At 48.0% G+C, this 13,056-nt stretch overlaps 1 protein-coding gene across 2 annotated transcripts in view; it reads left to right on the plus strand.

Annotated features, from left to right (window-relative positions):
• Window positions 1-3,219, plus strand: part of HSPBAP1 (HSPB1 associated protein 1) — a 36,707-nt gene extending 33,488 nt beyond the window's left edge. For both annotated transcript variants that reach the window (XM_054829568.1, XM_054829567.1), the window contains exons 7-8: window positions 2,300-2,410; window positions 2,617-3,219. In XM_054829568.1, coding sequence (XP_054685543.1) covers window positions 2,300-2,410; window positions 2,617-3,174 — 669 coding nt within the window. In that variant the 3' untranslated portion in view covers window positions 3,175-3,219. The remainder of the gene's footprint in view (window positions 1-2,299; window positions 2,411-2,616) is intronic.
• The last annotated feature ends 9,837 nt before the right edge of the window (window positions 3,220-13,056 follow it).

Consider the following 13,056-nt stretch of genomic DNA (forward strand, 5'->3'; position numbering starts at 1 on the left):
ATATAAAAAAGACCCTTTGAAATGGCCTGTGAAAGCTGCCTCACTAAAATACTTATAGTTGTGTTTTGGAAAAAAAAAAAACCACACACCCTTTATTGGACTGGAGATCTTCAGGGGGGTGAACACATGCATTCAGCTGCTGTTTGAAGACTAGACAATACATTTCTCATACCAACATCAAACCAAGCATTTGCAGAGTAGAACAACTCACTTGGGTGTTTCCCTCATGGAGAAATTTTCCAGATGAGACTATGTATTTAGAAAGGACAGCAGGCCCACAGCCCATCTTGAGCTCTTATACAGCCCCGAGTACATTCAGGCTGTGTCCAGTGCCAGGGAAAGCACCAATGATATTGTAGAACAGCCATTTAAGCCTGCCTTAAATATGAGCAGCTTTTGAGGTAATCCAGAGGAACTGGCTGCGTGCTTAGAAAGACCCTGATGGCAACACACATGTTTTTATCCTAAGCTGTGCCTCACAAACTGTGCCCATCTGGAGGAGCAGGTCAGGACTGGATCAGTTGTGCCAGGCTGGTAACTCCCTGGGTGGTGCATTAGCTATAGCATTTCTAGCTGTTCTTATGTGCTGCAAGAAAAAAAAAAAGGGGCTAAACTTCATGGTCTTTCTGGTCATTAAGGTCTTGCAGAAGTCACCAAGATCCAGTCTGGTGACAGCAAGAGCAGGTAGCTGTGTGTGGCATCATGAGCAGAGGAGGGTTTGCTGGATCTTGCTAATGAATGGCACACACACACTCCTCTTCTCCAAATATCAAAAGCTGCCATAAACAAGCATAGCTATTGCAACCCAGGTGATGGTTCCTTACAGAAATTATCCCTACAGCTGATGGTGGCAGCACTGTTAGGCAATCCAGCTATAAAAATAAATTCTGACATGGATGCTAAAGACAATACTGAGAACATTTCCATTACCATATCAAGCAGTTCTTGCTTGCAGCTGTTACCAGCTGCTTTCGTATTGACAGATGTGAATCATGCCAACATTTATAGTCCTAGTGAAACCATTAATTATGTTGGCAAGACTTTAGAGTAGAAGTTTAATTTGTTTTCAGCTGGATGTGAGCTACTTTGAGTACTCCTTGCTTCCTAACATACTCTCATGCAATCAGTACAACCCTGGTATTCAGCAGACCAAGAAGAATACCAGGAGTGCAACAGCTTAAATAATTTCCACACATCGATACCAAACTCTCTTTTGAGGGTTTGTTATATGGGGCCATTGATAAGCCAAGCATCCAAAGCCATAAAATGCTAAGAGCACTTCCCCCTGCTTCTATCCCAAATTCTCCTCAGGGTTCCAGGATGAACCACTGCTTCAACACTCATACTAGCAAGAGGCATGGGTTGCTTGACATGTTCCCCAAAGCCACAATTAGGCAGTTCAGGGCTGTGGGTTGACAAGGTTACATCTTTCTTCCAAAACTTGTATGTCTAAGCATCTCAGTGAAACCAGATTTACATACCCGCTCCTGGGCACTTTTCATTGAAGTAACCAGACCACCCATCTTGTATGTGGAAGGAGACAGTAAGACTCTCCAAACAAGAAATTCAGTGAAGTGGGAAAGCAAGCTAAAAAAGATCATATAAAGTTTTGTTCTGTTATCCTACACTAGCTAGTACCCAGCTGCCCAAAGGGATGGTGCAGGATGTGAAGGCCTAAACCAAACAGCCAGTTACTAACTTCGTATTTTGAAGGAGAGCTTTCAGAGGAAACATGTTTTTCCTTCTGCTGATATTTAAAACTGCAGCAGTATGTCAGCTACTGTTACATGATAAAATATTTCCTGAATTTCCTTAAGACTCACTTTTGTGCCTCTGTAACCCCCAGATAGCTGCTGCCTTGATGTAACATCCTGTGCGTTTTAAGTACTCAGATTAGACATAACATGTAGATACACAAAATTTGCGATGTGTTTTCATGGTCCTTCTAGTCCTCAAGAGCTCAATGCATACATTATTTAAATGCTAACATTGCATTGTAATTTCAAGCACCATACCCAATTAACAGAACACTAGTAAGGAAAAAAGATTACATACACACTCTGGAATCTGCTTTTTTGCAAATCCTTATTCAGAAGGGTAGTTGCACCAAAGCCTGTGCTGTGGGGGCTGTACACACAAGTAGGAGAGTCAAAAGTCTGAAGCCTTTCACTGACTTCACGTACATGAGTATGGCTTTCAAAATCAGGCCATCCATTTAGTTCCTCCCAAGATCTTCCAGCTTTCTGCAGAGACCCAAGTGTTAACCTATCTCCAAACACTTTCTGTTCCCTCGAGGCAGGATTCGGATCATGAAGCCCGTGTAGAAGAAGCAATAACTCGAATGCTGGTATGTGCCATAAAATCAGCAGAAAATCCCAGTGATGGAGATGTCTGGCTAAATCCCACAGAGGTAAGCCCTCCCTTGCCCCCATTATAGCAATGATAACAGAGAATTACTGACATTTTGCTTAGCTCCCCCTGAGTCTTACTGCTGCCTGAGAAAGAATTTTAAATTCCTTCCCTTCATGTAGCAAAGTAATTCATGGAAGATGATCATGCAACACTGAATTGAAACATATCTCCTTTTAACTGAGTGTATCCTGGGTGTTTTCTTAGGTTGAGGCAACATCCCATGAAATCAATCTTCAGTACCTGAATAAAGCAGTGTCTGCATATTTCAAGTGTCCAAAGGCAAGTGTGCCAGAACAGGCATGTTCCAGCAGCACTGGTGCAGAGCAAAGGACAAGCATCTCATGCAAGAGGAAGAAGAGGGAAGTTGGCTGTGAACCAGAGGGCTGCAGATTACTAACCCATGAATTTGGCTTTTCAACATTTAAAGCAGAAAAGCTGCAGAAAATACCTTTTGGGCCTCATCTTATTCAGGTTTTACCACAGTCTCAAGAAACAAGCTCAATGGGTGCAGTTGCAGTTGAAAGTGACTGTAGAGACCTTCTCCGTGAAAATGAAGAAGGACATTTTGGAAAATCACACCGCACTGGGAAGCGACTGGTAATGAGTAATGACTGTGAAACGCCTGCACATCAAATGGATCCGGACGGCAGTCCAAATGCTTCACAAACAGCCCTTTCTACCAACGATTTGCTAGACTGTTTGGTTAATCCATGTGTCATCAGTTTAGTGGCTCGGCTACTGTTAGAGAGAACAAGAGTTTAAAGCCGGAGTGCTTTATCATTTCTGAAATAAAGAAATCAAATGGCAGCCATGTTGTGGGTGTTTAAACTCTGTAATAATTGAATGTTTCATTTCAAATAATTTTTAGGTACAGACAGACACAGTTAATGGTTAAGCAGCAGACTGAAGTTGAGCTAAAAGAAGAATAACTCGTTAATGATGGCTGGGAAGAGAAAGGTGCATTTAGTCATAGAGCTCCTCGGTATTAGCAACGAAACAGAGCTAATCCCACTTTGTTGTGTGGATGGGATCTTTAAAGCGTTCTGTAGCTCTGAGCATCAGCTGGGGACAACTCTGCAGAAACCCCCTGAAACACAGAGCCTGCTTGTAACAGCACAGGCTGTAATTCCTCCTGGATTAAGTTTGCTAGACCTAACCTGCCAGATGGAGGTGTGTCATGTTCTTGCAGGGTTACGTTTTGGTTTTAGGGGTTTTGTTTCTGTTGGTTTTGGGGTTTTTTTTCCCCTTTTAAACTGGAGCAGCCTAACTGTACTGACTGACAGCTTCAGTCTGAGCACCCTCACTGCCCCAGGTGCCAGGCAGACCAGCTCTGGTCTCGAGGCATCCCTCACCACAACAGTGAATCCTACAGGCAGCAGTCAGTAGGAACGAACGTGGCTCAGCCACATTGAAGAGATACTGCAGCACTTAATGCTTCACAGCTGGGGTCAGAATTGGAAAGCAGATTTGAAGATGGAACACAGACATGGATCAAATGCATCCAAGTCATAGACCTGATCCATCCCCACAGGCATGGGGATTGCAGTTTGCACCTTTCCAAGAGGAAAATTCATCCCAGCAGAAAGATTAGCACTCTGAGCCTCAGGGTGGGCAACTTAAGTCCTTAAAAGCCATGCCAGAGACACTGAACCCTGCACTTGCTCACACCCCTCCGCTGCCAAAACTTCCCAGGGCCAGGAAGATGCAGAGTAGCATCGCTAGTGAAACAAGCATGGCTTGACAATAGGTTCAGAAGGTGGTTACGTAGCAGAGTGGGACTAAGAGTGGGAGAAGGTAGACTGACTTACTGTGGACTGCAGCCCTTGACCACATTTAAAGTAAAATGGTCAATAAGGGATCAGTTGATCACTCTAGAATAGTAAGCTCAAATAAACCTAGCCTCAGCCAAGAGGTACTGCACTCACTAATGCATTTACTTCCTTCCACAAAATAGCATAAGTTCTGTCACAAAACTCTAGGAAGGAGGCACAAGCCCGTAGCAGCCTTCAGCTGGTTCAGAAGCACTTGAAGCTGGGAGACAAAAGGCCATTGGAAAGTTACTGTTGTGATTTACTTAAAGCCAGGTGAGCACAGTTCCCTATCTCTAAGGAACAAAACAAAGCAGTTACGACTTTTTAGCCTCTGTCCTACTCTTTACCATAACAATCAAAATTTAGTGACTTTTTTCCTTTTGGTTCTAAGTGGTTGCTGTACAAGACCATCCTTTCTTCAAAGTATAGTAGTCCTTGGATTTGTTTTTGAAGGCTGGGTGGTCCTTTGATTAAAAGATTATGGAACTTGAAAATACTGAGAAGAAGGTGGGTTAACACTGAAGCTGTGCATGGAGGCTTATAAAAAACTGGAAAGCAAGCTGCTGAGATCTGGGATGCTCTCACCTTCTCTGCTTTCTGTCTGTAGTGGCGACAGAGAACGGTGTTTGCCCTAGCTATAGCTTCTGGGACAACTCTGTGAAGCCCTTGCTTTCAAAACTTATCTTTGCTCATGTCTGCTAGCATCTACAAGCCAGTTTCTATCATTAACCTGTTTCCACATTGATGACCCTGCACCACCAGCCCTCTATTTCCTGATATTTCCTTTGCCTGATGCCTATTCCCTGCTAACTACACGAAGCTAGTGCTGTTTTCACAAATATCACCTTCCAGCAATTTATAGTTGAAAAAATCATGATGGCAAAGATGCTTTCTCACTGCTTTTATATAGATTGCGGGTTGGTAGGGCCCCAGTGGACAGGTCAGAAATGTAGGAAACCTTGCCATTTAATCCCTCCCCCAAGAAACCTAAGACACTTGGAAAAGGATTAAATTGAAAAGGCTCAAATGTTCACATTTAACAAGCACAGAAACCTTGTCCTGATGGGCCCTGTTGGCTGCAGTTACTTCAGCTACTGGATGGGGCAGGATTTGGCTCTCATTCCTCTGGCTGGCTGGGAAGGGGAGACAAAACCAAGTGGTACACATAGTTTGCTGGAGAATTTGGCTTTCAGACTGACTGGAGTGGTAGGGGCCATATCAGCTCTGTCTGTCCCAGAAGTGTGCAGTTTCAAACATCCTGCTCTACCCTCGTAATTGGGCTCAGACCCTGATGACACCTACATATCATTTTCAGCAGCAGCCTGCATTCAAGATGCCATTCTCAGCAGCATCTGAGAAAATCCACTTTTCTTGTTTTATATTAATACATCAAACTGTCTCAGTGGGGTTGCACCACTATGACAAGACCAGAATTTAATAAACAGACCCCTTGATACAGTTCATGTTTGTGCATTGGCACTGCTGTGCCAAAAGGATTAAATATTAGGAAACAGCCACATCTGCTACCTTTAGCGATTCACCAGGCTCCCAGGGAGCAGATCGGTAGAATATGGCAGCCCCATTTCGGTACACGGGGGCATCTCAGCAGAGCCGTGCGTCAGTGACAGAGCTGGGCTCCTGTCCCGTGCGGCGCTGGTCCCCTTTCCCAGGCTGACCAGAGGGGCCGGGACCAGCCAGGGCTCGTTGCTGCTGGGAGCTGATGCAATGGGGAGGAGGGGTTGCAAATGCTTCATATTAATTCACTGAGCAGAAATAGTCTTGCAATAAAAAAGCTTTTCTATCTAGAACAGATACAGGTGGGGGAGGAAAAGCACAGGCAGTAGAGAAGGTGGACAGCAACGCTGCCTTCCAGTCCCTCCAACGTGAACTTCCTTCGCTTAAGCTTTCCTCCCAACGCACAGGTCATTTTAACATACGCCTCACGATATCTACACTGGACATTTTCTCCCTTTGTATTCAGAATGGCTGTCCTTGAAAAGGCTCGTTGAATGTTTTTAAGGTCTTTGCAGGACTAGCCCCTGCGGGCAGAGGCTACAGTGCCTGTGTCGGACAACCTGTCTCAAACTCTACGTAGGCACAGCTGAACCGTGCGTGTTCAGGGGTGCATTGCTCACCGCTCTGAGCAAATCCCCTCTGTCTGGGGAGAGTCACAGTTTATGCCTGTCCAGGTGCAGCCCATGATTTAAGGGCCAGGCTGTGGCCAGAAGCCATTAGCAAAGGGAACGGGAAGGAGAGCGAGCGAGCCTGTTTAGGATGCTCGACAAAAGCACCAGAAGGACTTTGTGTCTCAGAGGCACAATATAAAATCTCAGTCGTACTCTCGACACACAGGAGTAGAGAGAGGTGACCACAAATTCAGAAAGTCACGTACGGCAAATGGCTCACACACACCAATAAGAGAAATTTATAGCTCTGTCTGGATTCACAGGATACCAAATGCTGTGATTTCTGATGCCATTTCTAAATTCATGGCCACTGGGTTGAGAAGATCAGACAAGTTTCTACATATTCATAGGATTAAAAATAAATTATTTCTGACCTCTCTGGTGACAGCATGGCTCGACGAAGAGCAGGAACCTAGCACCTAGCCCTTCACAACCACCAAGAGAAAACTTTCTTTCCCCCCAAAAGAGTATCTCCTGCTCACTGTCAGCACTGGGCATGGCAACAGCTGAGATGGTGGCCTGAAGCCATCACCAGGGTGGTTATAGGGGTGACGTGCTCATCATCCCTGCTTTAGTGGTTGTCACTGCATGGCTCGGTGATGAAGTTAAAGCCGTGCTCCAGCCCAGGGGCCAGTCCAAGCAGTGGGCTGGACCACCATGTTCATCTCCCCATGCATGTCCTGTCCATCCCCATTGCCCGATGGAAACCCTGGGTCTGCCCTGCCCCAAAATTGGGTTTACAAAGTGGTTCACAGACCAGTCTGGTTTGTCTCCCCTAGGCCCTTTGATGTTGCTACTCTCTGTCCCTGAGCACAGCCCTCACCTAAAGGGATTTGCATTTTGCTTGTCTGGAAGGAAAAAAAACCACAACATACTCATATCAAAAAGTCCCACCTCTCAAGAGATCAGGAAGGGAAAAACCCAAATAGCTGAGTCTTCCAGAGTTTCAGTCTTTCACCAAAAACCTCCCCGCTACACTTCACTGGGTACCATTTTATTTCACAGCACTACTTCCCCCCGCATTTGCATCTCTCAGGACTTCTGCTCTGGCTCTGTTTGCTTGATGCCACAGAGCAACTCAATTGCAGAGCTGTGACATATGTTATGATATGGCATTAACCATAAATTGAAGTTTTAGCTAACAAACATGGCATATTGAAGAAGCAGAGAGAATCCTTCCACAGTGCTAATTGCCCTTTAAAATAAAGGCAGTGCTACGTATCAGTCCTTTTGCCAACTAGTAAGCTCCTTGCTGTGTTTCTTGGCTACAAATGTGAACTGTTTAGGTGCACGGCATGGGCAGGCTTCCTCTCTGGGGGAGTTTCCTGACGTTTCTTGTGTTACTACAAGAGTGGGCTGGTAGGGAAAGACTTCTGCAAATGGTTGGCCTGCTTTTACCACCTGGTTCATCTGAACGCGTCAGGAAAAGGAGCCTAGATCTTCTGCATCGTGCTTTTCTGTCCTCTGGGCGAAGAGGTGTGATCCCACAGCGAGATGGGGCACATGTTGCCACATCAGCTGAAGGGGCAGTGGGATGATGGCATCTCTGCATAAAGAGCTACACATTTCAGAACTGTGTTTTTGGGGACATCCCAAGTGAATGCTCCGCTAGACATTTATTTCTCCATCTAATTGGTGGGGTTTGTCCCTCTTAATGGGGTGACTGAGAGCTAGAAGCTCCAGTCACCTTGGGACAGTCAGCTTGGCGGGACTGCAGCACCCAGGGCTCTGGGGAGGACTGTAGGGCAGTGGGGACCAGGGGTGGCAGGTGCTGTGGGTCAGGGATGGGGGGAGGATTTTTGTGAAAGTCTGCCAGAGGCCCTGGGAACACAAGCAGGAACCCAGGAGCTCTCTGACCTCCCAGTGCCCCGGTGCTGAGGGACCTGGGGAGCCTTGCAGCGGGTAAAAGCATCCCACAAGCCAGAAGCAATGCTTTGCAGCCAAATCTCACGCGTATTACACTGTCCTGCTCCTTGTGCTGTTGCTTACCTGTTTACGGGGGCAGTGTGCTGGAGAGGACATGGCTAGCTCCCTGCTCAGCACGTGCTACAGTTTCTCGGTAAAATCTAGCTCTAGGTTTTGAGGGCACAAACTTTGCTCCTTCCAAAGCTCTGGTGAGATTGTCCCAGCAATGAGTTCTGATTCCTTGTGATGACCCATAAACCACTTCATGACGGTCCAAAGCTGACACTTCAAGCACCAGAGAACATTTAAACCCAATTTCCCAGCAGAAGAGGTGGGCCTGCATCTTTCCCAGTCAGAAAGGTCGCTCACAAAAAGAGTTTTCATTTCCCTGGGGGCTATTTGACTTGTGTGGAGCCACTCTCTGCCCCATCACTGCCATGGGGAGGGCACCTCTGAGCTTCCATGGCAGCCGGAGGGTTAAACATTCCTAAATTCCTCACTCACCCCTGCCATGCCCCCTCCTCCTGCTCCCCTCAGCCTGGGCGATGCCCGCTCAGAGCACCAGGCGTTAAAACTCACCCTTCCCATTTAACCAGCACCAGCCTTGTCCTGCCCCGGCGGGGCACACGAATCCAGTTCAATTAGCAGCAGCCCTAACAAAGCTGGCTGAAAAACCACCATTAAAATGAAAAATGGTGTTGTGTAAATAGAAGGCAGAGCAAGCGGGGCCATAATACAACTTATTGCCATGCCCAGACAAACAGCCTCATAAGTTACAAGGAGTTTGATGCCTCGCCCGAGTTTTAGCCTGCTTTTCCCCGGGGAGGTAATGCATTACCTCCGCCCCGCGCTCTGCATTCGCTCGGAACTTCACATTTTTATTCAAAGAGATCAGGATCTCTGCCATGGTTAAGAAAAAAAAAAAAAAAAAAAAAAGACTTCTGCTACGTAGTGATAGTTCATTGAAATGGGGTTTAATTCCTTGTTCGCTGCTACCTTGGCTGAAAGTTAAAGAATTGCAAAGACTGACGCCACACACTGCACGTAGATCATTGCTGCTTTAACCACGACTGTCTCCTGCTGATCCCCCAACAGCCCCGTCTTCCACCCCCGGCGGTGCCCTGCGAGCAGCCCAGCCTGAGTGAGCCTCCTCTCCTTCCAGCTAGGGACACCATGAGATCAAAGGTCTCCAAATCACCAACATGCCCAACTAAGCATATGAATAGACCCAATTGCTACCAAGTTACATCCACGAGGAGGAGCCTTATGGGCAGATCAAGGCCAGAGAGCAATAAGGCCAACTCCAGGATACAATACACACCATCAGAACCTTCCCCAGCCCCATGGCTGCTTTTCTGCATCTGCCAGCCTCGTTATTACTGTTTTTAACTTCAAAACAATGTTTAAAACTCTATTAGAAGAGGAACTAGAGCATGGACTGGTAGAAAACAAGTCTGCCCTGGCTGGGGCAAGAGAGAAAGGAAGAGATGGCCAAGCAGGTCTTTCCCATCTCTTCTTCTTTGGAGGGTTAATTAGCAAGGCAAGGTAACAGTATTTGTGCATTTACTGCATGCGCTGATTACAATAAATTTTGTCCTGCATGTTAAAGTCAAAAACATCTCGCATCTGCCAAAAAGCAATCAGGACCAATTAATGAAGATGTAATTTCCCCAGATGCTGCTATTAACATAATTCACAGTGTTCCTAGCAACATGAATATAATTAACCCAGTTAACCACGGCTCTCATCACCGCTGCACCGAGCGGCCTGTGCCCACAGAAGAGCCTGGCTGAGCCCTGTGCCCGGGTGGCACGTCCACAGGGCTGCAGGTCAGAGCTGCTCCCCACTCCCCCTCCTCTGGGGCCGGGTTTGGGAGTGACAGACGTGGCTCACAGCCCAGCAGCAGCAAAGGCTCTTTTTAGAAGCAGGACAACACAACAGCCCTTACCCCACGCAGTTCCCGTCACCCAAACACATCTCTCCAACGGGATGGGTAACACTGCAGGAGACCCACCCCAGTCCTAGAAACGGCACACACTCAGGTTGGTCAAACACACGGCAAAAATTAAGACAATCCCTTAACCCAAGGTGCCCTCCAGCTCTTTTTTCCAGAGTCATGCCCTGCATAACAATGTGGTAAGCACACAGCTTTGCCTTCACCATCACCTGAAGCACAACAACTTACTGTTGGAGAGCAGCAGGACCAGCAGAGGATGACCCTCACCCACAGGGCACAGTCCTACAGAGGGGGGGTACCCAGCTCCATCAGCACCTTCACATGCAGCAAACCATGGACCACAGCCAGGCCCCAGCAGAGTCCAGCAGCTGGGAGCAAAAAGACAGAGCTGGAGAGATGTGACGGCATGGATCTAAAGTCCCTTGGGCTGAAGGCAGGGCTCAAGGCAGGACCGCTGGGCCAGGGCTGAGCTGAAATGGGGCTCCAGAGCCTGTGGGTGGGTGTGGGTCCCAGGCGAGGCTGGGCAGGCCGTTAGGGCCTTCAGGTGCTTCTCTGCTGATAACAGAGGGTGAGCAGCCATCAAACGCTTTACGTGCTGCAGCCTGTGCTCACTGTGGGCCAGGGCCAGGCGATGCTCCCAGTGCTGATGGGGAAGGGCAGCGGTGGTAGCGTTTCCTTCCCCATCTGTTCTAATTTAGCTCTGTTCCTGCTTCTCAGGCAGCAACCTGGGGTGAGGAAGATGAAAAGATGAAGGTTTAGGCATTCAGACCAAAGTTCAGTGTTTTCCCAGTGCCTTGCTCCTTGCTGAGCCAAAAAAAAAGTCTCATCCCGCGCCTGTGTCCGTCTTGCTCTCACGCGGTCGCTCTCCCAGCGCTGGAGCTGCCCTTGGAAGGGGAGGATTGAGCCTCTGGCAGCCCCCGGGCTGTGTCGTGGTGGCAAAGCAGGATCGCTGCCCGCTTCCAGGGCTGAAGGGTGGGCACAGGAGAGATGCTTTAGCCAGTCCTAATAGCTTGCACAAAATTACTTCAATTTTCCCTGAGAGGAGAACCAGTGTTTTGCAGTGGTCAAAATCCATCAGAAGCAGCAGTTTCACCCACTTCTGAGTGTGCCCTGAAAGGATTTCTGGGCTGGGTTTTTGGGCTGGGTTTTATTTCATCCCCCTCATTTTCAATGAAATTTCACATCAGAAAACCATGGGCAGCATTTCTAAAACGCTCAAAAAAGTTGGAAGGGCTTTCCTCTCCTGAGGGAAGAGCCCCTGATTTCTCTCTCAGCCTTTTTTCTGGTGAGAGAGGAAACAAGAAAGGGGATGTTAAAAATTAATGAATGCTGGGTTTTTTTCCGCAAGTGTGGAAAGTTTTCAAATGAATTTAAACTATTCAGTTCTTCCTTTTGATAGCTTTGGTCAATAGGGAGTTGATTTCCCAGACAGCTCCAGGAGCACCTTGAAGCTCCTAAAATTTGGAGAAACACTACCCAAACCCCATTTCCTAGCTTGAGACCACCAGCGCTTTAAATAATTCATCCAGTTAAATCATTGATTTAACTCAAATCACCTGAAAATACTAGGCTTAAAAATATGGGTAATCTGCTGGGTCAGAAAAAGCAGGACATTTTAATGGAAGTACAGACCTCTCTAAACCAGTGAGTAGTTTAACAATTACCTGATATAATAACATGTAAAAAGATGCTATGGACAAAGGTGAGATCATTCATGTTAATTAAAATGTCTGAGCCGCAACACTCCTGCCTTAATAGTGGATTTAAGCCGCGGCGTTGTAAAGCGATGATAGAACAGTCATTGCTTCCGTGTAATTAAGGAAGAAATAGAGAATTAACAAGTGCCTTCGCGGAGGGCCGGGGAAATGCTGCCAGCTCCTCATGGTCACTCAGGAGGTGCTTTCTGGGGGGTTTCCTGGGCACTAGTGGGAAAGCAAAGCGCCGGGGACGGGGGTGTCGGGGTGAGAGGCTGCCACCAGCGTGGGCACCTGCTCCCCCAGGGATCGCCTGAATCCTGCGCTGAGAATGGTCAGGATGCCCCGAAAGTGACCCCCATTTGCTTTTCCCTGCGGCCGCAGCCCCCCTGCCTTTCGCCCCTTCTCTGAGAGACGTGGCCACCAAACTGGACTGGCTGCAAGCACCCGGGACAAATTGGTGACACATTTCGAGGCATTTTCTGTGCAATGTGCTGCCCTTCCCCATCCTCTCCCCGGAGACGGTGAGTGCTCCCCTACATCCCAGCAAGCCTCGGCCGCGCAGGCTGCCCCGGACAGGTATGAAATATTCATTGGGGAAAGCGAGCGAGAAAGCGAGCGATTGACTCCGTGACCGGGCAATTAGGGCATGGCGAAGGGGAGCTCAATTATTCATATCTAGCGGAGCGGCTTCGATAGCAGGGAGAGCAAAGCCTCCCAGCACCCTGCTGCCAGCGGCTGGAAATCCCCCGGGGGGTTACCCCCTCTGGCTGCTTCCCTGACCTCACCCCATCAGTGTTTGTCCCCCCACTGCAAGGGGTGCAATTTGGTCCCCAAACCCCAAAGTGGGGCCAAGACTGCATGCCCAAAAGGAGGTCACGCGTGGTCCTCTCCTTCCTTCATCTGAGAGATGGAGATAACCCTGCTGGGGGGAGTGCGGGGTGGGGATTAAAATGTCGGAGGCTTTGTAGAAAAGCCAGGAAGGAAATCTGGTCCCTCCTGGCGAGCAGAGATAACGCCTCCCTCCTCGCTGGGCTGCAGCCAGGCGCGATGCCCAAACTCCCTCCACCTGCCCAGGGGTCTCCCAGCGG

The sequence above is a fragment of the Grus americana genome, chromosome 6, assembly GCF_028858705.1.
Source record: "Grus americana isolate bGruAme1 chromosome 6, bGruAme1.mat, whole genome shotgun sequence".
Lineage (NCBI taxonomy): Eukaryota > Metazoa > Chordata > Aves > Gruiformes > Gruidae > Grus > Grus americana.